The sequence below is a fragment of the Euleptes europaea genome, chromosome 16 (genome assembly GCF_029931775.1).
Source record: "Euleptes europaea isolate rEulEur1 chromosome 16, rEulEur1.hap1, whole genome shotgun sequence".
Taxonomy (NCBI): Eukaryota; Metazoa; Chordata; class Lepidosauria; order Squamata; family Sphaerodactylidae; genus Euleptes; species Euleptes europaea.
Genome location: NC_079327.1, coordinates 1,859,997 through 1,884,086, shown reverse-complemented (window position 1 = coordinate 1,884,086; position 24,090 = coordinate 1,859,997). Strand labels below are relative to the sequence as shown.

At 45.0% G+C, this 24,090-nt stretch overlaps 1 protein-coding gene across 1 annotated transcript in view; it reads right to left on the bottom strand.

The window, feature by feature from the left end:
* Window positions 1-673: 673 nt before the first annotated feature.
* Window positions 674-24,090, bottom strand: part of VWA8 (von Willebrand factor A domain containing 8) — a 75,884-nt gene continuing 52,467 nt past the window's right edge. Inside the window, exons 34-44 of the mRNA XM_056862099.1 lie at window positions 22,623-22,824; window positions 20,994-21,075; window positions 19,938-20,142; window positions 14,463-14,571; window positions 13,167-13,323; window positions 12,366-12,474; window positions 8,797-8,922; window positions 6,120-6,278; window positions 5,237-5,335; window positions 2,145-2,383; window positions 674-837 (exon numbers count right to left, since the gene is read on the bottom strand). Of these exons, the coding sequence (XP_056718077.1) occupies window positions 729-837; window positions 2,145-2,383; window positions 5,237-5,335; window positions 6,120-6,278; window positions 8,797-8,922; window positions 12,366-12,474; window positions 13,167-13,323; window positions 14,463-14,571; window positions 19,938-20,142; window positions 20,994-21,075; window positions 22,623-22,824 (1,596 nt within the window). The 3' untranslated portion in view covers window positions 674-728. The remainder of the gene's footprint in view (window positions 838-2,144; window positions 2,384-5,236; window positions 5,336-6,119; window positions 6,279-8,796; window positions 8,923-12,365; window positions 12,475-13,166; window positions 13,324-14,462; window positions 14,572-19,937; window positions 20,143-20,993; window positions 21,076-22,622; window positions 22,825-24,090) is intronic.

Here is a 24,090-nt window from a genome sequence, read left to right as displayed (position 1 = left end):
ACAATCCCCCCCTGCCAGGCCCTCTCGAGGTTTGGCTTGACGATCTTGCTCTTCGCCAATAGAACTTTGTTTCCCAAGGTTTATAGCACGCCCAAACACCCCTCCTTAGGATCTAAGGCAGGGGTGTCCAAACCTTTTCGTCTGAGGGGCGCAGTGTGGGACAGAAATCACTTGGATGGAGTCTGCCCCACTTTACATGGACCACTGTCTCAACGTGGATGAAAATAAAGTACAGGGTACCGACCAAAAGTCTACTGTTGCACAAGCTATATAAATTACATCTGAAACCACCAAATGACACTAAAGAACAGATAAATAAGATGGCCATTTCCCCCTCTCTGTGCCTTTGGGTTATGTTCGTTACTTCAAATCAAGCCCTGTGCATTTGGAAACATGAGGAATATCCCGGCCACAAAATAATTCTGATTCACCCTCTCTGAAAATAGTAACAAATACTCTTTATTATCCTCTCTTCAATGGGCAGATCTTCTGTGCTGAGCATGACATATAACAAACCCTGAATAGAAAGCTTTAAGTTTAGAAGTTTTGACTGTAGATATTTTTAAAGACCAGACTCGGTGCTGAAGAGTTGCAGATGGCTGGGGATAAGTTCATTTAAGTACAATATTTATTTCTATATTAAACATAATTACATTAATTGTCCTATCATTAGATCATCTTCCAGATTTATTCTGAGCTGCTTTCCACACTGAATTGTCCGGTTCTTTCTAGCTGCTGGACAGCATGGTGGAAGTGAAAATCTGCTGCAGAATCTGTGGTATTTCCTTGGTATCCATGGCGATAAAAGCCCGGCCTGCTGGTAGAGTCCTCTGCAATCTAAAGAGAAGGAAGAGAAAAGGGAGAATTTGACCACTGCAAATCACACCGCCTAAAACAAACTGACCTGCATGGCCCAGGCTAGCCTGATCTCATCAACTCTTGGAAGCTAGCAGGGTCAGCCATGGTTAGTATTTGGATGAGAGACCACCAAGGAAGCCCAGGGTTGCTATGCAGAGTCAGGCAATGGCAAACCACCTTGGAACATGCCTTGCCTTGAAAACCCTAAAAGGTCGTCATAGGTTGGCTGTAACTTGACAGCACTTTCCACTACCACCAAGGCCCTTGTGAGTGCCCAAGAACTTAGAGGAGGGTCTTCCACATTGCAGTGGGCTTTGGCGCAGGCAGAGGCAGTGTGAATCCACCTGCTCCCGTCCTCTGCACAGGAGATCCGCGGGGAAGGAAGAACCAAAACGACTGCCCTGAGTTCTTTGCAGGAAGGGAGGGATAACCACGCAGAGGGCAAAGGGCTCAGGTCACATGGAGCTTCCTGATAAGCAGATGCTTATAGAATCATAGAGTTGGAAGGGGCTACAGAGGCCATCTAGTTCAACCCCCTGCTCAATGCAGGATCAGCCTAGAGCATCCCTGACAAGCATTTGTCCAGCCTCTGCTTAAAGACTGCCAGTGAGGGGGAGCTCACCACCACCCTAGGTAGCTGATTTCACTGTTGAACTACTCTTACTGTTAAAAAAAAATCCTAATATTCAGCCTGTACCTCTCCGCCCATAATTTAAAACCATTATTGGGAGTCCTAATCTCTGCTGCCGACAGGAACAGCTCCCTGCCCTCCTCTAAGTGACAGCCCTTCAAATACTTCAAGAGAGCAATCCTGTCCCCCCTCAACCTCCTCTTCTCCATACTAGATATTCCCAACTCCCTCTGCCTTTCCTCACAGGGCTTGGTCTCCAGGCCCCTGATCATCCTCATCGCTGTCCTCTGCACCTGCTCTATTCTGTCCACATCCTTCTTGAAGCGAGGCCTCCAGAACTGCACACAGTACTCCAGGTGTGGCCTGACCAATGCGGTGTACAGCGGGACTATGACATCTTGTGATTTGGATGTTATGCCTCTGTTGATGCTCCCCAAAATCAACTTGTAGAGAACTCAGGTAAAGGGATCTACTGTGGGTGGTTCTGCCTTGCCAGAGATGCTTGTTTTGGTGGGCAGATTTCTGCACAGCATATTACAAGACCCTCACATCACGCAGAACACAGAGAGATGGGAAATCTTATGTGATAAGCATGAGTGTGCATGCGCAGATACACACATATCCTTTCCCCTGCATCACAGACTTAGTTACTCACCTGCCGGCCTGGTCCCCCAAGGACCCAATGAATATAGTGAAAGCGTTCACTTGAGGATTGATGGTCAAGGCCTCGGCAAACCTGGCAGGCGGGATGCCGTACCGCTCCAGGTTGGCATCACTTAAGACTATGACAAAGTATTCATCGGCCTCTTCCTTGGCTACCTCCCGGATGGCATGCTCCGTGCCTTCTAGGGTATGGTCTCCACTCATACAGAACTGGGCATGGGCATGCATGATCTGGGGGGGAGGGGAGACAACACAAGAAAACTAGCAAATGCAAGAGTCACTGAACTGACACTGGTGCTCACTTGTTGCACTTTCAAGCATTTGTACCCCACATGCTCACCCCACCACTTCCCCCAACAGTTAACAAGTTCATCCCATAAATAAGAATACACTGATATGTACAAGACAGCAAATATTTTCCATAACTGGACTGAAAAGTCATAGGAACATCAGAAGAGCCCTGCTGGATCAGACCAATGGTCTATCTAGTCCAGCATCCTGTCTCACACAGTGGCCAGCCAATCCCTCTGGAGGACCAAAAACAGGGCATAGAGGCCGAGGCCTTCATAAGAACACCAGAAGAGCCCTGCTGGATCAGACCAGTGAAGGTCCATCTAGTCCAGCATCCTGTCTCACACAGTGGCCAACCAGTTCCTCTGGAGGCCCAACAGCAAGGCATAGAGGCCAAGGCCTTCATAACAACGTAAGAAGAGCCCTGCTGAATCAGACCACTGGTTCATCTCATCCAGCATCCTGTCTCACATAGTGGCCAACCAGTTCCTCTGGAGAGCCAACAACAAGGCACAGAGGCCAAGGCCTTCACAAGAATGTAAGAAGAGCCCGGTTGGATCAGACTAGTGAGAGTCCATCTAGTCCAGCATCCTGTCTCACACAGTGGCCAACCAGTTCCTCTGGAGGGCCAGCAACAGGGCCTAGAGGCTGAGGCCTTCCCCACATGTTACCTCCTTGCACTTGGATTCAGAGGTTTACTGCTTCTGAATGTAAAAGTTCCCTTTAGTAACCATGGCTAGTAGTTGCTGATAGACCCTGTCCTCCATCAATCTGTCTAGCCCCCTTTTAGAGCCATCTATGCCTGTTGCCATCACTACGTCCTCTGACAGTGAATTTAACATTTTAACCACATCCCAATAAATTAATCCCTTTAGAAATTCTCCTAAGGGCAACACAACCTAGTTTGTCTCAGAAATGGAACTGTATTGCTAATTTCCAATTTCTGAGTGTGTAATGAACAGAAAAAGCGAACCTTTGTAAGACTGTACATATGTTCTTGCAGCCGCTCTGTTCATGTATGCTTTAATTTGCTGGTCTGTGGCCGTAATCAATGACTGAGGGATCTTGTCAACCTCTGGGAAGCTACAGTAACTCTGCCACAAGGAAAGACAGATGCGTTTTATGGAGCTCCTCGGCTCCTTGCATTCCCCTGTGGCTGCTGAGGAAGCAGCAGCTCTGTGGAGAATCCCTGGATGCCCAAGCATAAAAAAAATGACGTTTCACAGAAGAGACACACGTTTACTATTTTAGACTCAGCACGCTTTCAGGAATATGAGGCTTTTCACAGTAATTTCTGACTTCCTGAAGGTAAAGGAGATTAGTCTGATAGAAATGAAACCTGCCTACATAATAACATCATTTTGAGCATTATTTGAAAAATACCCTGGTATTTAGCCCTAAACAATGATCTATACAAACAGTGGCCTTTTATGCATGGCTGTTTCCCTCGCCATCACGCCCCCCCCCGATGACTTCGAGTCTTTGTTTGGATCATGCGTGCCGTTTCCGACTGTCAGAGGTCGCCTCGCTCCCCCGCTGCATTTCCCCGTGTTTTGCCCAGGTTTTCAGGGACCTGTTTTGTCTTGAACTTGAAAGGGTGGGGAAACGCAGGGGGAGAGCGAGACGATCTCTGACTGTTGGAAACGGCATTGCATAATCAACACAAAGACCCAAAGTCACTGGAAGGGTGACGGCGAGTGAAACAGCCATGCATAAAAATCTACTGTTAAGCATCACTGGTTTCAATGGGATAGTGTTAAGGCTGTTCTCAAATCTTGCCTTTGCAGTCAATGTAAAATTAAAGTACTTAACTTTGCGGGATTGTGCTAAAAAATATAACACTTCTATTCCAGCCTTCCATGAACATGCTAATATATTTGAAATATACTGCCTGATAACTGTATGATCCCCTTCATTGGATAAGCTAAATCTTGCAGCTCTGATTTTGCTGGCTTTGGGAGAATGATGCGCACCATACACATGTTCAACCTGATACTAACCACATTAACTCAGAGGTTTGCACCACTGATTTCCGGGGAGGGGGTTGCTTAGAATTAAGAACACTGATGACCGCAGCATTGGGTGTTGCTCTTTGTTAAAATTCCTCACTTCCTGTAATACAATGTCAAGCACTGTGTAAAAGAAAACAGAATGGGATCACCAGTTTCTCCTTATTAAGTGATCAGAACAGCCACTGTTACATCACGAGAGACAGGGACTTCTCAGCTGTAGCACCCCTGGAGGGGATCAGGAGGAGGAGAGGAACCCATTTGACCACTGAGCGAGACAGGAGAATTGGACGAGACGGACAGGGCCGGCACAGCTAACGATCATTCAGAGAATGTATTCTCTGAGCCAGAGTGTGAAAACGGAATACTGTGGACAATTTGCTTTTATCAGAGCATGAGTGTTGAACTACTTTTGTAACCTCAGTTTTAAAAATAAACTGTGGTGTGACCCATTAACAACAATATAGGAAGAGCTGCAGGGCATTGTGGCTCTGTCAAGACTACGAGATTTACCCTGGCTTTAACCACGGTAAGTACGAATCACCTCCCTGGCTTTGATATGCACATCCAATACCTGTGGTGGGAGAGAAATCAACGTATTTCAGGAGGCCCACACTGTATACTGGCTCAGGTTCTAAAGTGCCAAAATTATTTTTTAATAAATCAGATTGCATTTTCACACACACACCTATGCTTCTTTTCTAGTTTGACTCCCTGCGCTGGATATAAGCCCCCACCAAAAAGTATTATCAGGCATAAAGGTATCCGACCAGGATCATTTTACCTTCAAAACCTCTAATCTTTCCTTATTATTCTTCGGGACTTTGTCACTGTTGACCAAAGCAATGTTGAAACCATCTCCAGAATGACCAGTGATGTCATACTGCAATGAAAATATTTATGCAACATCGTTAATCAGCCATCATATGAGAGACAGAGAGAAACAGAAAGTTTTATGTCATCTGGCTAGCATTCGGATTTTAGCTGATTTTCTGGCTTTTTCAGTTTTTTTATACATTTGATAGTATTTTATGTTTTTAATGATGGAAGGCACCTTGTGAGCATGTATGGGTTAAAAGCTGTGGACCACAAATGTCTTGGACAAATAAAGACCTACACAAGGTATGATACGACCTACTCATGTACAGCGATTCCAACTGCTGGTGGAAAATTATTTTCAGGACGCTGAAGAATCAATTTCTTAATATGCATGAAAATATTATGTTGTTATTTATACTTAGCCAAAACATCCTTCAGCCCTGACCTGGATGGCCCAGGCTAGCCCGATTTCATCAGCTCTCGGAAGCAAAGCAGGGTCAGCCCTGGTTTGTACTTGAATGGGAGACCACCGAGGAAGCCCTGGGTCGCTACGCAGAGGCAGGCAATGGATAAAACCACCTTGTCAGATCTCAGAAGCGAAGCAGGGTCGGCCCTGGTTAGTCCTTGGATAGGAGACCACTGAGGAAGTCCAGGGCTGCTACGCAGAGGCAGGCAATGGCAAACCACCTCTGTTAGTCTCTTGCCTTGAAAACCTTACGAAGTCACCATAAGTTGGCTGTGACTTGACGGCACTTCCCACCCACCACCATAGCCTCCTTCTCCTTTCTCCCCATACACATATGACCTCATAGCCATGAAATCCCGGGCCACTCGTTTAAAAAAATCACCTTAAACTTGTGCTCGTAGTTCTCGAAGGCTTCCATCACCATGCAGGCCGCTTCCATGGAACGCTCCAACCGCCCATCCACTCCGTTGAAGCGGTACATGCTGCCCGAGACATCCACCACCAGGCGGAGGCGTTTGGGCTTCTGCAGGGGGCTACCGAGCTTCAAGGAAGAGATGGGAAAGTCAGGATCACGAGTGAAAAAGAAGCACTTTAGAAAGAGGCACTTTAGCAAGAGTGGGCACGGAGTCAGCGTGGTGTAGTGGTTTAGAGTGGCGGACTCTAATCGGGAGAACCAGGTTTGATTCCCCACTCCTCCACATGAAGCTTGCTGGGTGACCTTGGGCCAGTCACAGTTCTCTTAGAGCTCTCTCAGCCCCACCTGCCTCACAAAGTGTTTGTTGTGGGGAGGGGAAGGGAAGGAGATTGTAAGCCACTTTGAGACTCCTTAAAAGGTAGAGAAAGTCGGCATATAAAAACCAACTCTTCTTCTTCTTCTTCAGGCTCTCTGATCCAGACTCCAGGTTTTATCATCTGGATACTTTTGTGGTGTCTCTTAACTGGTCAGTCTTGTATATTGTAAGGTTGGGGTAGGAGTGATGGTTAGATAACACTATTTTATTTTTGTGACTTGTGTTTGCTGTTTTAACTCATGTTGTTAGCCACTCTGAATTATAGAAACGTATAAAATTAAACAAATTAAAAAAAACACTAGAGGGAAAATGCAGATTGTGCAAGGTCGACTTAAAAACTGTTTTTAGACCAAGCAGACAAAAATACATCAAACCATCCTCTGATGATAGTTACATGGTGTGGATGGGGCATTTGAATGGACCTTGACCTGGAACACCTTTTTCTTTTGGGGAGGGGGCCCTGGCTCAGTGGCAGAGCATCCACTTGGCATGCAGAAGGTCCCAGGTTCAATCCCCAGCCACTCTAGTTGACCAGGTAGCAGGTGATGGGACAGACCTTTCTACCCGAGACCCTGGAAAGCCGCTGCTGGTCTGAGTAGGCTATGCTGACTTTGATGGACCAAGGGTCTGATTCAGTAGAAGGCAGCTTCATGCGTCCATGCATTCTCCCCCCACAACCCCACACACAACCCTCTTTTTTTGGCAAAGCTGAGAAGAAGTTCTACGAAACTCAAAAATGAGCTCACTAGCATATGACCTGTAGCTAGTCATAATCAGGATATTCTGATATTGTTCCTATTAAAATATCACACTCCAGTACATGCTTCACAAGTTCTTGAGGGAACAGACATCTGGGTTTCCATTCCTCACACTGGACCTGATATCCAAGAAATATTCCCCACATGGCTAATAGGAGCTACGCTTCTACAGATCAGTTTCTTCTTATTTTAATAAAATGGATCTCAAATCTGGAATTCATTCCAAAAGCAATAAGGAAAATTCTTTAACATATATTATTTGGAAAAGGCAGCACTGCATTGTAAAGATTCTCTGCTAAGACCAAAGTCTTTTAAAGGGGTTGAAGCAGGATTCCAGGTACCCTCACGCTCTGACTGACGAGTGGGCCCTTTAAAAACAAAGCATCTGTTTTGACACTTTCTGGCACGTCTCCTGGATTAGGAAAGGTATTTAATGACACATAAAATGATCCCGAGTATGAATACTAAGTTACTACTCATGGAGAGTTTGGCAAACAGATAAAAGTATTTAAAACATTTGTTCTATTTTACTGGCTTCCAATGTTTTTTTCTTTTCCACTGAATAATCTTTTTAGTATTTTTGCAATTTTCTCAACGCACAGACACGCTTTGCAGAAACAGACAGACTTTCTAATCCTTTGCCCTCGATATTGATGATATATTTCACTCGAGAGGACGGAAATTCATTAAGCTTGTCTCTCAAGTAGAATGAGCTGCAGTTTACAAAACCCTTCACGGGTGCCACTGAAGATGGGTTTGCTGTTGTGACCCTTAAGTATCATTCCTGCATAGTCTTGAGTCCAGAAAACGTAAAACGAGGGTTTCACATCAAACAGCCTTTCCTGCTGGAGCCTTCTCGTCTTGTAGCCCCAGCTGCTGTTTGCTGTGTCTCTTGTGGGTGTTTGCTCCCCCGTAAGAGGAATTTAGAAGCCATCTTTTAATCGATTTTAAATAGTTCTAATTAATCTGGATCTTAAGTATGAATGTATCATGACACATTGTTTCTATGACTGATTTTAACGATTTATTTATATGGTTGTTAGCCACCCTGAGTCTGACCTTGGTTGGGGGAGGACGAATTAAATAAAATAAATAAATAAATAAAATAAAACCAGTGGGGCTTATTTTACAAATACCTGGTCGAGGATGGCTCTCCCTTCAGGGGTTGTTTGAGGACTGCATTAATTAAGAATCTGAACTCCCATTGTAAGTGTCATAGTCCACCCTCCAAAGCAGCCATTTTCTCCAAGGGAACAGATATTGGTCACCTGCAGATCAATTGCAATAGCAGGAGATCTCCTGGAGCCACCTGGAGGTTGACAACCCTAGTCATGAGGTTGATGTGGCTTCCAACGGTCTCCCTATAATCCAAGTATCATGAATAATATGGAATTAAAGTGAGCTGTTTGTGGACTGAGATTAAACCAAATTTTCTAGGGTGAAAAAATGCCAAAGAAACAGTGAAAAGCAGGAAAAGAACTGGTGTGAAGATACTGTTCATTCGACTTACTTGTGGGTCAAGATCTCCCCGACGCTTGTAGATGGCTTTTTCACCAGTCAGACTATCAATGATCTTGGTATCATCTAGTTCTCCTATTGCCTGATGTCTCAGCCATTGCCTTTCCTTTCCTTTGGCCTGCAAAGGAAAAGAAACCCCCACTCACTAAGAAATGTGCCCTGTAAGGAATAGAGTTCTTAAAGTATTGGTGGAACTCCTTATGCAAAGCATGGAACAAGCTTGGCCTTGAGTACTTAAAAAACAAAGGGAATGTCTCCTGAGCACAGAGGGAATATAACAAATGATACAAATAATTCTTTTCAAGCATTCGGATCTTTGTAATTATGAAATTTTAAATATAAACTATAAAATGATTGCTTTTTATTAAAAGTATAAAGATGGCTTTCTGGGTTCCCTTTGAGAAGCAGCATTATTTCAGGCATAATTTCAAACAAAGACAAGGAAATAAATTTTTCGCTATGGGGCATCAAGGACATGATCTACAGGATATGCTCTAAACATCTGTCATGCCTTTGCATTCAGCCTTGGACAGAACATGGAGACCAAGTGCTTTCCTGTTTCCTGGAATAAAACGAGAGAGCTCTCAAATCTACTGACTTCCAGTTAGCAGGACAGTTGTTACCAGGTCAGTGTTTCCTCATCCCATGGGATATATATCAGCATTCAACACAAAGCAGAAGAGGTCTTACTATGTCTGTAAGGAGAAGGTTTGAAATTCTTGGCTCTCCTTGTTTCTAAAATGTCTAATGATAATGCAACAACCTTCTTCAGAAGAACCTTCTATTTTTTTCATCTACAATATTCTTTCTTTTGAATGAATAAGGAAGTCATGAATGCAAATAGATCAGGGTTGGTGGGAGGAGTGAGCTGGCTGCAGTTCATTTCATCGGCAGGGTACAAGTTTTGTTTCATTTTGGAGGATGGAAAAAACACCCTAAGGGGCCATCATGTTTACTCTTAGATTCGAGTCCAGCAGCACCGTAGAGACTGATGAGATTTTCTGGGTATGAGCTTTTGAGAGTCCGAGCTCCCTTTGTCAGATACCAGAGCTTTGATTCTCAAAAGCTCACACCCAGAAAATCTCATTAGTCTCTAAGGAGCTACTGGACTCAAATCTAAGAGTAAACATGATGGCCCCTTTGGGCAAAGAGAAACGGAGAGAATTTCTTTTAATCACACTAAATGGGATCTTAGCTTGTTATCGAGGGCTTCCCATTAATGCCATGAGTTGGTTAAATGCATCACTGCGTGGACACCTATGCTGCATGCATGAGTCTTTGGACTGAGCCTGACAGCACCACAGAACACCTTGACAGGTACCCTTTTCTCACAGGGGGAGAAAGACTAGACCCCCCCTCCACCCTGACATGTGTGCTTTCTATGTGAAGAAGGTGTTTTGTACAGAGGAACATTCCTTTGATTCCTTCTTCCACCATTGACCCGGGCACAGACTAAACAATATCATTAAGTTTTCCTGATACATCAAATGAATAGGTTGTTTAATTCTCATGTTCAGACTACTTGTTCCCTTTTCGGTACATTATAGGCAGGGCAGAACATCTGGGTTGCTGGTTAGACAGTTCCACGATACATTTGGCAGGAAGAGGACACAATCTCCGGAAATGGAGCATGCTGCACTTTTCCCTTGAACTGAAGACACTCTTGTTAGTACTATGGGGGGGAAATTATGTACTTCTGCTACTGATAAAAGGTGCTCAAGCAAACAGGCACATTAGGACTCTCCAGGGACTTCAAGGCTGTTGAAGGGGCACGTTGCTAACCCCTGGCCAAGGAAGGGGAAACACCCACCCCCATCCCCACACCCAGGATCTAGGCCCTTGAATAGTGTTCAGCCTCTTATCAGCCCTGACTATGTTATGATGCTTCAAGTCTTCCCTTCATGCAAGAAACTGGAACTTTAAGCAGGAACACTTAAAATGCACTATGTCAAAAGTTAGCAATACTAAAGCACCTGTTATACACCATTTTATCATATTTCATCATCAATCGTATTTCATCATAAATAGAACATTTGGAATATTTAAAATGGAAGATTCTCTCAATAACAACAACAACAACAACAATAACATTTTTGTGTGGCATAGTGGTTAAGAGTGGTGGTTTGGAACAGTGGACTCTGATCTGGAGGTCTGGGTTTGATTCCCCACTTCTCCACGTGAACGGCGGAGGCTAATCTGGTGAACTGGGTTGGTTTCTCCACTCCTCCACATGAAGCCAGCTGGGTGACCTCAGGCAAGTCACTCTCTCTCAGCCCCACCTAACTCACAAGGTGTCTGTTGTGGGGAGGGGAAGGGAAGGTGCTTGTAAGCCAGTTTGATTCTCCCTTAAGTGGCAGAGAAAGTTGGTATATAAAAACCAACTCTTCTTCTTCTACTACTTAATAGCAGCTGATGCATACCTATTCTCTCCAGTACCAGAGGAGCATGCCTCTTATATGAGGTGCTGTGGAACACAGACAGGACAATGCTGCTTCAGTCATCTTCTTTGTGGGCTTCCTGGTGGCACCTGGTTAGCCACTGTGTGAACGGACTGCTGGACTTGATGGGCCTGGGTCTGATCCAGCAGGGCCTTTCTTATGGATACTGGTCCTGATGCATACCTGTTCTCTCTAGTATCAGAGGAGCAAGCCTATTATATGAGGTGCTGTGGAACACAGGCAGGATAATACTGCTGCAGTCGTCTTCTTCGTGGCCTTCCTAGAAGCACCTGGTTGGCCACTGTGTGAACAGACTGCTGGACTTGATGGGCCTTGGTCTGATCCAGCAGGGTTTCTCTTTCGTTCTTATGTTAAAGCTCCCATTTCTATGCAATTCTATCAATGTTTGGACAAGACTGCCACGGTTCAGAATGTGCAACCTATTTAGCCTCTCCACAGTTTCAGCACCTGGGATTTTGAGAAAAGGATCTCAGTCCATACTGTCTGAACTTAAATTTCTCCTCCAGTTCCATGCACTAATCTGGGATTTACTCCCTCTCAATGAAACTGGGATAGACCTGGGCCCTGCTGAAGTTTTAGCATGAAGTCATTGTTCAACTGCTGTAGTGAGGTCACAGCAGAGATTTGTCTTTTGAAGACAGACTGAAATCCAAATCCTAGCTGAAGTCAAAGCCAAGCATACCTCTTCTGAGGAGAAGCTCACAGTCTTTGCTGGTAATTTTGTGGATCTACTTTTGGATTCCATCTATATTTTGGCATACAAAATATAGGTATGCATTTTTGTATGATATACAGTGCTATATACAGCAGTAGAAAAAGAGCAAGAGACCAGTAGCACCTTAAAAACTAACAAAATTTCTGGCAGGGTATGAGCTTTCGTGAGCCACAGCTCTGAAGAAGAACGACTCTACCAGAAATGTTGTTAGTCTTTGCTACTGGACTCTTGCTCTTTTCTACTGATATAGTGCATTGGCTATATAGTTCACAAGGTATTTTTCATGGTCCTCTTCATTTTTTCATGAGTACAGGAGGAAGTCAGCTGGTGAATGTGAAGGGAAAGTGGAAAAGTCCACCTGTTTCCAAAAGCCGAGGAGAGTGTTACCTGTAGACTGTCCAGGATGACTCGAAGCAGGTGAACTTGCCGTCGAACTGCCCCAGAGAACCTCTCATAGGTAGCTGCATCATATTCGCTCATTTTGATCTCCTTTAGCCTGACAGAGACAAAAGAAGAGGCGTTTACCTAGGTTTAAAAGATCCCATCAGCATGCTTGGTAACAACAACAATAATAATAAAAAGCAGCTTTTTTTTATATCCTGCCTTCCCCTGGCAAGCCAGGGGCAAGGCGGTTTACATCAGATTAAAATACATTGACATAAACCAAAATATAACATATTAAAACAGTTTAAATACACTGCATTTAAATTGTCTTAATTCCATGACGCTGATAATACCAGACAGACACATGGAGCTGCCTTCTACTGAATCAGACCCTTGGTCCATCAAAGTCAGTATTGTCTACTCAGACCAGCAGCGGCTCTCCAGGGTCTCAGGCAGGGGTCTTTCACGTCACCTATTTGCCTAGTCCCTTTAACTGGAGATGCCAGGGATTGAACCTGGGACCTTCTGCATGCCGAGCAGATGCTCTACCACTGAGCCATGGCCCCTCCCAAATTACGTGGAGCAGACGAAAACAGCCTTGGTAGCTTGAACAACTGATTAGAGTGGTCATTCTCATGGGAATTCAAACTCCTAGAATTTAGTATGTTTTTTATGGTGAATTGTGATGGTCTTCGGCTTTATCACTATCACTAGTATCTTAAAGGACAGAAAATAGGCATGGCATTCCATTCCCAAATATGTTTCGATTCCAGGAAGGGAAGCAGAGAATAGGTGACTACTAACCTCTGCTTAAAAGCCTTTTCTCCCATCTCTCTGGCAGCTCTCTTCACCTCTTCGGGCACAGCGTCTTTCTCGGCCTGAGACACCTGGTGCACCTTGTGGCCGGCATCCAGCCGGTACGGCCCCCCTTTGCCCCCCAGGCCAGCAGTGTCTCTCCCGCCTGGAAGAGAATCAGGAAAAAAAACTGTTTTTCTTTGAATTTCAGAATAGGGTCTGTGCAGGTGTGAAGGGATTATCGGGAATCGGAGAATAACAGGCCCTCCACACAAAGAGCGCTGCAGACCTCAAAGATACCCCAAAGCCAACCCAATTTGTGTGATCATTGCTGGATGCTCCCAAGACTTTTCCACTTTTCTTGCCTCTACTTCTGAGGCAAAGACAGACAGACATCTCACCCTAGGCCAATCTTCAAGAGGAGTTTGCTCTAGTAACAACATTTCTGAAATGCAATGCTCCTTAGAATCATAGAGTCGGAAGATGCCATACAGGCCATCTAGTCCAACCACCTGCTTAATGCAGGATCAGCCTAGAGCATGCCAGACAAGTATTTATCCAGCTTCTGCTTAAAGACTCCTTATTTGTGGCGCACTGCGGTTAAGATTTTTATTTAGAGAAGAGGGTGAACTAATGATCCAGTTTTTGATGGGAGGAGGTCAGTTGTACCCCAGTTGTACCCTATTTTGACTCTGATTTTAACATTTCGAGACCTTTAACTAGACTGCACAGGTCTTCCTTGTGACAAGCACTCTTGAAGCCACATCTCTTTGAGTTGTCTTAACGGTCTTTTGGACAAGATGTAATCACCAGATCTGTACATGTAATCGATAAGGAGACATCTGGCCCAGACTAGCTCGATGTCGTCATGGCTCAGAACGTAAGCAAGTTAGCCCTGGTTTAGCACTTGGAATGACAAACCACCTCTGAACGTCTCTTGCCTTAAAAACTCTACAGGGTCGTCATAAGTCAGCCGTGACTTGGTGGCACCATAAAGGAGACATCTAATTCAGTAGATGTCTGAATTAAAGGCCCATCAAGTCCAGCAGTCTGTTCGCATAGTGGCCAATCAGGTACCTCTAGGAAGCCCACAAACAAGACAACTGCAGAGCACCATCCTGCCTGTGTTCCACAACACCTAAGATAATGGGCATGCTCCTCTGATCCTGGAGAGAATAGATGTGCATCATGACTAGTATGCATTTTGACTAGTAGCCATGGATAGCCCTCTCCTCCATGAACATGTCTACTCCCCTCTTAAAGCCTTCCCAGTTGGCAGCCACCATGTACACCGTGAACCTTTACCTGTCCCACCAGCCCAGGTGTTTCCACCAACATGAGGAACGTTGTCAGGATCGACCTTCCCATGCTTTGGAGAACTAACATCCAAGCCACTGTCTCGCTGGATAGTTATCTGGGGAGGCAAAAAAAATGTAGCAATTGAAGAGAAGAGGTCATTTCATCATGTCCTATCTATAAGATTTCACCATGGAACAGTTATGGGTGGATCCTAAAGGATGGATGAGAGCAACATTATTATGTAACGTTCCAGAGAAGGGAAAAAAAGTTAGTGCTTTATCTTGGGAATCAAAAAGGTATACACAAGTCAAAGTCTATCATGCACCGATTCAGAGTTAGCGAGAAGACTACTGATGCTACCTCTGGTAGCAAGCTGATCAATGGGGAGAGTTTATCTCAACGGGCTCTCTGGACCTCTCAGTGGCTTTCAATACCATCAGCCATGGAATCCTGGACTGCCAAGCCAGAGTGGGGACAAGTGGGGCTCTTATGCGACTGGCCCATTCTCTTCTTTCATAGAACCATAGAATTGGAAGGGACCACCAGGGCCATCTAATCCAACCCCCTGCACAATGCAGTAAATTCACAACTACCTCCCCCCCCACACACACCCCCAGTGACCCCTACTCCATGCCCAGAAGACGGCAACAAAAACCCCTCCAGGATGATTGGCCAATCTGTCCTGGAGGAATATTTCTTCCTGACCCTAAAGTGGTGGTCGGCATTTCCCTGGGCATGTAAGAAAGGGCCACGAGAGCCAAAATATTGATGCAACCCTTCCTGCCCTCCCTCTCATGATCTGCCTAAGTTCACAGAATCAGCCTTGGTAACAGATGGGCACAGAATCATAGAAGAGTTGGAAGGGACCACCAGGATCATCTAGTCCAACCCCCTGCACAATGCAAAGAAATTCACAACTACCTCCCCCACACACACCCAGTGACCCCTACTCCATGCCCAGAAGATGGCCAAGATGCCCTCCCTCCCATGAACTGCCCAAGGTCATACAATCAGCACTGCTGACAGATTGCCATCTAGCCTCTGCTTAAAAACCTCCAGGGAAGGAGAGCTCACTACCTCCCGAGGAAGCCTGTTCGACTGAGGAACCGCTCTCAGGAAGTTCTTCCTAAAGTCTAGACGGAAACTCTTGATTTTCCTGCACTGTTTAAGAAGGATTTTTAAAATGGTGGTTCAGCACTGCTGCAAACTTAATCTTTTATCTGCACTAATGTTTTATAGTTGTTATTACTGTTGTCATTATTATTAGCAGCAGTAGTAATGTTAACAGTTGTTATTACTATTACTATTATTATTACTTCTTTTACTTATGGGGGCTCACTAGTAAACTGTTTTCGCCAGCGCAATGAAACCTGAGTGGCCTTAATCTTCCTACCCCCCTTTGACTTTTCTGTTATCACATCTGTGTTTAAAAGGAATTACTAGAAGCTCATAAAAATGTGCAACTTTATCTCTGTTCATTCAGCACCATAATGTGTGTGTTTTTTTGTTTTTTTTAGCAGCCATTGTTCAGCATGCAATAAAATTAGTGGCTCTCTGTTACCCTCCTGTGGCTCTTGGAGAAATCAAAGCAGCTTTTCTACCATTTCATGAACAGCGAGGTTGAGATTCTGCTTTAATGCCTTCCTTTTGATAAGGCAGGATCTCTGGCAAAAACGAAGCACTAAGTAATAAAATGCTGCACTTACCACAAGGATAGGGTATCCAACCTCCAGGTACTAGCTGGAGATCTCCCGCTATTACAACTGATCTCCAGCCGATAGAGATCAGTTCCCCTGGAGAAAATGGCCGTGATGGCAATTGGACTCTATGGCATTGAAGTCCCTCCCCTCCCCAAGCCCCGCCTTCCTCAGGCTCCGCCCCTAAAATCTCCAGGTATTTCCCAACCTGGAGCTGGCAAACCTACACAAGGATTTACAATAGAAAAATCAACCTAGTTTCCAAACAGCAATATGTACAAAAGATCAATTTTTACAAAAAAAGTCAAAAAAAATGCCCAAAGCAATCTTTGTAGGTTATATTTCAACGAACAAAACAAATGTGTTCTGAACCCGGGGGTAGGGTTCAAAAAGGTATCGGGGGGGTGGGGGGGAGAGGAACCTTTTTTTACAATCGATTTGAAGTGGGGAAATGTCAGCAAAGGGTAAATTTGTTTGTCTGCTTCATTTATAGCCCACTTTTCTCCCCAGTGGGAAATAGCAGCTTACGGTTTTTTCCTGTCCTCCTTTTTATTCTCACAACAACCCTGTGAAGTAGGTTAGATGGAGAGTGTGTGACTGGCCCTCTGGAAACACGCATCCAAGTATTTGGTATGTTTCTCTAATTCAAAATAAACAAATCCTTGATGTGATACATATCATGGAATAAGTTTTGGACAGTTTTTCGGAAGTGTCCAGAGTTACAATGAAAAAATACTACTTAACATAGGAAACATATGCAGAAAAAAAGTTCTACAACGCTAGTTGCTACAACGCTGCAGCTTGTCTCATTTTCATTTTTCAGCAAGAAAATACTCTCACAGTATTATTATACTGTGGAAATTAAAAGGAAATTGTTTAATTGGCAGAGTCTCATGTAGAACAAGAACCATTTTTTTCTAAAACAATTGTTTGCACATGAAAGGGTCTGCCACCTTTTTCAACTGGGAAAATATCTTATAAACTATTAACGTCTCTCATGTTTTAGAATTGCAGGGGGATTCTCTTGCTTTTCGACAGGTTTCCCATCAGGAGTTTTGCTGCAGTGAGCCATAAGCAAGTCAGTTCCCTTCTTAGAAGCTCTTTTTGTGTTTGATTCCGTTCTAGCAGGTTGTTCCCCCCCTCCTTTTCAAAGTAAGGATCCAGACATTTCAATTATCCATTTGCTGATGTTTTTTTCCCTAGGCTTTGCACTTCCTGCATTATACCAGGCCTCGCTCTGAGTCTTGGTTGTTTTTCTCCAGAAATGCAGCTTGGGCATTTACATCCCAGACTACTGGCAAAGAGGCTTGGCATCTCATATTGCAAAAAGATTGATTTCAGACTCAATGTTCTCAGCTGTGTGTTTCTGTAACAACAGATGATTATTTCATTTCCAATCTGATCCTTTCCCATCTGTTTCTCTGGGAGGAATCCAACAGGATACTCTGATCAGGCCTCGTCTTGCTTTATTTGACTTGCAAGGTGTGCCGGCAGAGAAGACGAGCTTCCTGAAAGAATAAAATCTTTCTCCTACATGGAGCTCCATCCCGACAGGCATCACAACATGGGGATCTAAACAGCCTACTGAGGGGAAAATCCAAATGGCTAATTTAAATCCGCAAATTGTTAATTTAATCCCGTTTGTGTCTCCTTTGAGGGATTTGTATCTGCTATTCTGACCTGGATGGCCCAAGCTAGCCCAATCAGATCTCAGGAGCTGTGGCTCAGTGGTAGAGCATCTGCTTGGCATGCAGAAGGTCTCAGGCTCAATCCCCGGCAGCATCTCCACTTTAAGGGACTAGGCAAGTAGGTGATGGGAAAAACCTCAGCCTGAGACCTTAGAGAGCTGCTGCCAGTCTGAGTAGACAATACCGACTTTGATGGGCCAAGGGTCTGGTTCAGTAGAAGGCAGCTTCATGTGTGTTCATGAATGCTAAGCAGGGTCAGCCCTGGCTAGTACTTGGATGGGAGACCACCAAGGAAGTCCAGGGTTGCTACGCAGAGGAAGGGAACCGCAAACCACCTCTCTTCCTCTCTGAACTTGAAAACCCCATGAGGGGGTCACCAGAGGTCAGCTTCGACTTGAGGGCACTTTCCAGCACCGAAAATGAAGCCAGGTTTGGGTAGCACAGATTAACATTTGGCCAATAGATGGCGCTGGCGCTTCTCGGTTGACCACGGAAACAGATGGCAGGAGGACAGTAATAAACACCATAAATGGGCTACTGGAAGACTTTTTTCTCATGACCTATGAAAAGCTTTCGATGAACTCCACTAGCAAAAGCATGTCAGTGGTTGCAGAAGATCCTGTAAACATGAAACATTTAAAGAAAGGCAGAAAAGGCAGGCCAGAAAAGACAACCCAGAGAACGCTGCTTGGCTTTCCGCATCCTGGTACTATGACCACCCCCGTTTGTTATAGGCAGAGAGGCTGAAGATAAACAAGGAGCAATTATCTATGCACTTTCTACAAAGTATTCTGCAGAAGACAAAGATGGAAAAGGAGCGGCAATAATTACAAGTTTTTTTGCTGCCAGTGTGTTATTTTTTTATGACGGATTTGCTGCAAGTATTGGGGCTCCACCTGTGGATTCACTAGTAGCTCACTTCGCTACCATTAATGTTCACATCCAGAGGATATTTTTTTTCTTTGAATGCTTAGCGCTCTTTTGCTTTTTTAGGCCAGGCTGTACTGTGGTCCTTGGAAGCTGTACCGGAATCCAGGCCAGGAGCGTGTCTTCCAGCCACGTTTCCTGGGTTCTGGAGCCAAGTTTTGAGCCAGAGTCATCTGCAGGCTCCAAAGAGCAACAGACAAAAAGAAGAAGAGTTGGTTTTTGTACCCTGCTTTTCTCTACCTTTAAGGAGTCTCAAAGCAGCTTATGATTGCCTTCCCTTCCCCTACCCACAACAGACACCTTGTGAGGTAGGTGGGGCTGAGAGAGTTCAGAGAGAACTGTGACTAGCCCAAGGTCAGGTCACCCAGCAGGCTGCATGTGGAGGAGTGGGTAATCAAACCCAGTTCTCCAGATTAGAGTCCACTGCTCTTAACCACTACGCCACACTGGCTCTGCTCTGTTGAGCAGGCAAGGCTGGGAGGTGAAGTTCCTTGTGTTTCTCCTAGGCCTGACCAATCCAAAGTCAACTGCAGGGGCCAATGCTCCATTCTCCTTTTGAAGCAGGCTCTGACACATATAGTCCAACGTAACCCTGACAGCAACTGTGATAGTGTTGGACTTGGACTATTTTATCTTACAGGGTTGCTCGTGGAAAGTAACGGGATCACCCCACTGAGGAAGAAAAGGCGGGATATGAACAATATGATGGTCAGAATTTATAGGCTGCATCTCACCCTTGAGCCATGAATTGCCAAGTCAAACCTGGGAGTCCTTGATACAACCTCAAAAGAACATAAGAAAGGCCATGCTGGATCAGACCAAGGCCTATCAAGCAGTCTGTTCACACAGTGGCCAACCAGGTGCTGCTAGAAAGGCCACAAAGAAGACGACTGCAGCAGTATTATCCTGCCTGTGTTCCACAGTACCTAACATAATAGGCATGCTCTTCTGATGCTGGAGAGAATAGGTATGCATTATGACTAGTATACATTTTGACCAGTAGCCATGGGTAGCCCTCTCCTCCATGAACATGTCCACTCCCCTCTTTAAGCCTTCCAAGTTGGTAGCCATCATCACATCCTGGGGCAGGGAGTTCCACAACTGAACTACCCGTTGTTGGAAGAAGTACTTCCTTTTATATGTTTTGAATCTCTCACCCTCCAGCTTACCTGCACAGGTCTCCCATCCTCTCGTCCAATCATATTTCTCCATTCCTGGAGGGATCTTTGAAGGCTTTCGAAGCTGGTCTCCCAGAGCCTGACGGTGCCCCCCATGTCTACGGTAACGACGCCAAAGTCGCCAACCTTTGCCAAGAGGACGTCTGTGTCAGATATCGCGGACAGCCACGAAGTGTATGGAGTCAGGGACGCTGATCTGAAAACCAAAAGAAGGGAGGAGCTTACCTGGAGAAGTTGAAATGGTGCTAGGTTTTCAACAAAGTTCAACCAAGACATACTTCTAATATCTTCTAATGACAGTCCCTCAAGTTTTAAAATATAGTGGAAAACATGAGTGAGTTTAGGTGTCGTTTTACTGCTTACCCTTTCTCAATCCACGCTATTAGTTCACCTAGATAAGATTAGTTTACCTGGATGAGCCAGCGTAGTGTAGTGGCTGAGATCAGTGGTTTGGAGGGGTGGACTCTAATCTAGAGAACCGGGTTTGATTCCCCACTCCTACACATGAAGCCTGGTGGGTGACCTTGGGCTAGTCACACATTCTCAGCCCCACCGGCCTCACAGGGTGTCTGTTGTGGGGACGGGAAGGTGATTGTAAGCCAGTTTGAGTCTCCCTTAAGTGGTAGAGAAAGTCGGCACATAAAAACCAACTCTTCTTCTCAGGTTTTTGCAGAGCCTTCGGCTGGCTGCAGGGGTAAACTAACACCAGATCTAGGTTATACTGTATACATCTGCCTGTCTCCAACCCCTGCCTATCCACGGAAAGAATCAGGGGCTTTTGAATATAACCTCATGGAGATTCTGTAGTCAAATAAACCCAGCACAGCATGTATTGGATATTACCTTCTGCCCACACTAAGAGTCTGAAAAAAAGATTATATATCCTCCTTGGTAAATAACACCTAAAGAAGACCAAAGAGGGAAGCTGAAATGTTGCAAAATACAGAATGAAGACTTTGCATGTTACAGATCTGAAATGAATAGTCATGTTATGCTACATAATGTAGTCCAGTGGCTTCCACAAACTAAAAGACGAAATTCACTCACCTGGGAATAGGTATATATTTAAGTTTCTTGATTGTAAGGTCTGCTATCTCCAAATATCCAGCAGTCTGAGGGGGAGTGACGTCTGCAGAAAGAAACATTGGATAATATTTCACGGTTAACAGGGAATTTCTTGAAGAAATCATATATCTGTGTCTCACAGTAACCTTCTTCAAGCGTAGTATCGGGGCGGGGTGGGGGGGATTGAAAAGCAATGCAAACGACAGCCTGAGATGTGAGAGCCCATTAAACGAAGAAGCAAGGAGAAATCTTGATGCCGTGGATGTCACAACCATCAACAAAGAATATGAATAAAAGCTAATCAGGCCTCCTCGCTGTCATCTCAATTTGTCATCTCGTAATGAATTCTCGGCTGAAAGCACATTTGAAGAGTGTTTTGCAACAGAGGTCTGTGGAGAGGCTGAAAGCTGAAAGGCAGGGCGAGCACAAATTGATTTTCCTTCGCAGATTGGAGAACGGACAAGCGCTTGGCCTCCCTTGGTTTTTCCCCATGATCTGGTTGGGATCCAGTGCAGCAGTCCTCATGACACCAAAGCTATTAACTGCTAGAGACAAATGGCTCCACTTTGCACAGTGGACAGTCATACAGGTACCTTGGAAGGGTGTCATAAACTCTACACCAAGGGTGTCAAACATGCAGCCTGTGGGGCTGCATCAGCCCCTTGAGAGCTCTTATCCGGGCTCACGAGCCAGCTGAGGCAGCCACCCCCTTCTCCTGATCTGGGTTGGCAAGCCCGCTGTAGGCTCACCAGCTGTGGCAGCCACCCCCCTATTCCCAAGGTGTCAATGATCAAAGACTCTTAAATGAAAGAAAATACTGTAAGAGTGTTATTGTTTTAAGCATGTTTGTATTTTAAGCAAAAAATAAAGTAAAAGATAATATCATGAATTGGCTTTGCCTGTGTCTTCTATAAAGTTTGTATATCTGGTACCTGGCATTAAATTGTATGGTACACATGTCCGGGCCTAACCAAGTGACATTTATCTCATATCCAGCCATCATAACAAATGAGTTTGACACCCTGCTCTACACAGAACACAGCAGAGATTCTCCTTCACACACACACACCTATATACATAGGTGCATTCAGCGGAGCATTCAGCGCACTCACAGAGTTACAACATTCACACAACACAATATATTTTATATAGCCAAAAATATTTTACCTCAGCTTTCTACCAAAGGATCTTTAAGCATAGAAAAAAGCTATAAATCATAAAAAGCTAGACTGATTAATAATTAAAACATCCCTCCATTAAAATAGCATCAATTTACGAGATACTATAAATAATCAATTAAAGCACCAGAGCAACAATAAAATAAAAAGGAAGGAAAAGGGGGGTGGGAAACACCCCAAGAACACAAATGAAGAAGAAAGGATTCTGCATTTGAATATTTTTTTGTCTGGTGAGGAGCTGTACTGCTTTTCGGCAACCTTTTGATCTGTTCCACTCTCAGCTAGGAATCTTACAGGGCTGATTGGATGCCAGTTTACTCAGGAGCAATGCCACTTTGTTCCAGCTAGTACCCATAAGATTGTGGCCTAAGCCGAACACCTCAACCATCTCCCCTAGATCTGATGCCAGACAAGCCTGAGGTTGTTGGGCTACCTTTGGCATAAAGTTCTTTCAGAGGGACGTCTCCGGGAGCCACAACTCGGACTGCCTGACTGGCAGCTGTCAGAGTCACACAGTTGGTTCGTTTTGCTGCTCTGCCCTTACTGGGCCTTCCATAGTAAAGCGGATCAGAAGGCGAAGGCTCCCTCGTGCCCAGCGTGGAGCCTCTCTTCCAGCTGTAGACCTCATTGGGGGACTGTGGGAAATGAGGAGAGAATCAGGACACAGCCGAGCACATGAAGAGTACATTAAAATGCCCACAAATCTCCTCCCCTCCAAGTCTGAGGCCCTACAAAAAGGATCAGCGGCAGGGCTGCATCCCAGAGAGGAGAATCATGAGCCAGAGACCCCAAACTCCCCCTGCAAACATCGATCTCTTGTGCCTCTTCCTCATCATACTTATCCTGTGGAAGCTTTGGAAATTCCTGCATTATGATTTTTTAAGTATTTTTAGGATAAACACAGCCTGCAACTTAATTGTCCTTTTAGACTGATATTTATCTGAGAACCAACATGGTGTAGTGGTTAGGAACAGTGGACTATAATCTGGAGAACCAGGTTGTTTTCCCCTCTCCTACACATGAAGCCAGCTGGGTGACCTTGGGCTAGGCACAGTTCTCTCAGAACTCTCTCAGCCTTCCCTACCTCACAAGGTGCCTGTTGTGGGGCTGGAAGGGAATTGCAAGCTGGTTTGATTCTCCTTAAAAGGTAGAGAACGTTGGCATATATACAAATCAACAGAAACAGCCTAATTACATGGTACAAGCCAGTATACACTCTGTTTTTTTCAGCTTAAACCCTCTTTCCTTTGGTTAATAAGCAATACTATTTATTTTGTCGAAGGCTTTCACGGTCAGAGTTCATTGGTTCTTGTAGGTTATCCGGGCTGTGTGACCGTGGTCTTGGTATTTTCTTTCCTGACGTTTCGCCAGCAGCTGTGGCCGGCATCTTCAGAGGAGTAACACTGAGGGGTATTCTTCACGGAGATTTGCTGCTGTTTCGATGCTGATTTGGGTCGGAGGCAAATTTTGGTTATTCACTGCAGATTCGTGTTTTCCCCCACTGAGCAAAATAAGCCGGTTTAAAAGAGAGGCAATCCAAACCACTTCTGAGCCGTACTTTCCAGTAGAAGAGCGTTTTGTTGCTCGGATGCCCATGAAGAAATGTTTGCTTCGCTCCCCGGGACGTCTCCTTTCTCCTCCCCCAAGAACGGTGATTGGCTGGGGGAGTTGCCACTCTAACAGCATCGCACCGGCAGGAGGGAGACCCAGAGCAGACTGGCTGCCCCTCTTCAGAAGGGTGATGGGGGGTTTGGCTTGGATCTGCCATTTTCAGGATGCCCCCCCCCAACACACACACAGGATCATGGGAAGAGTGGGCGGGATTAGGCGGATTTGGAGTGGTGAGTCATGAGCGGCAGCAGACGTAAGCAGCGCAGAGAAGTGCGCTGTTTCTCCCGTGA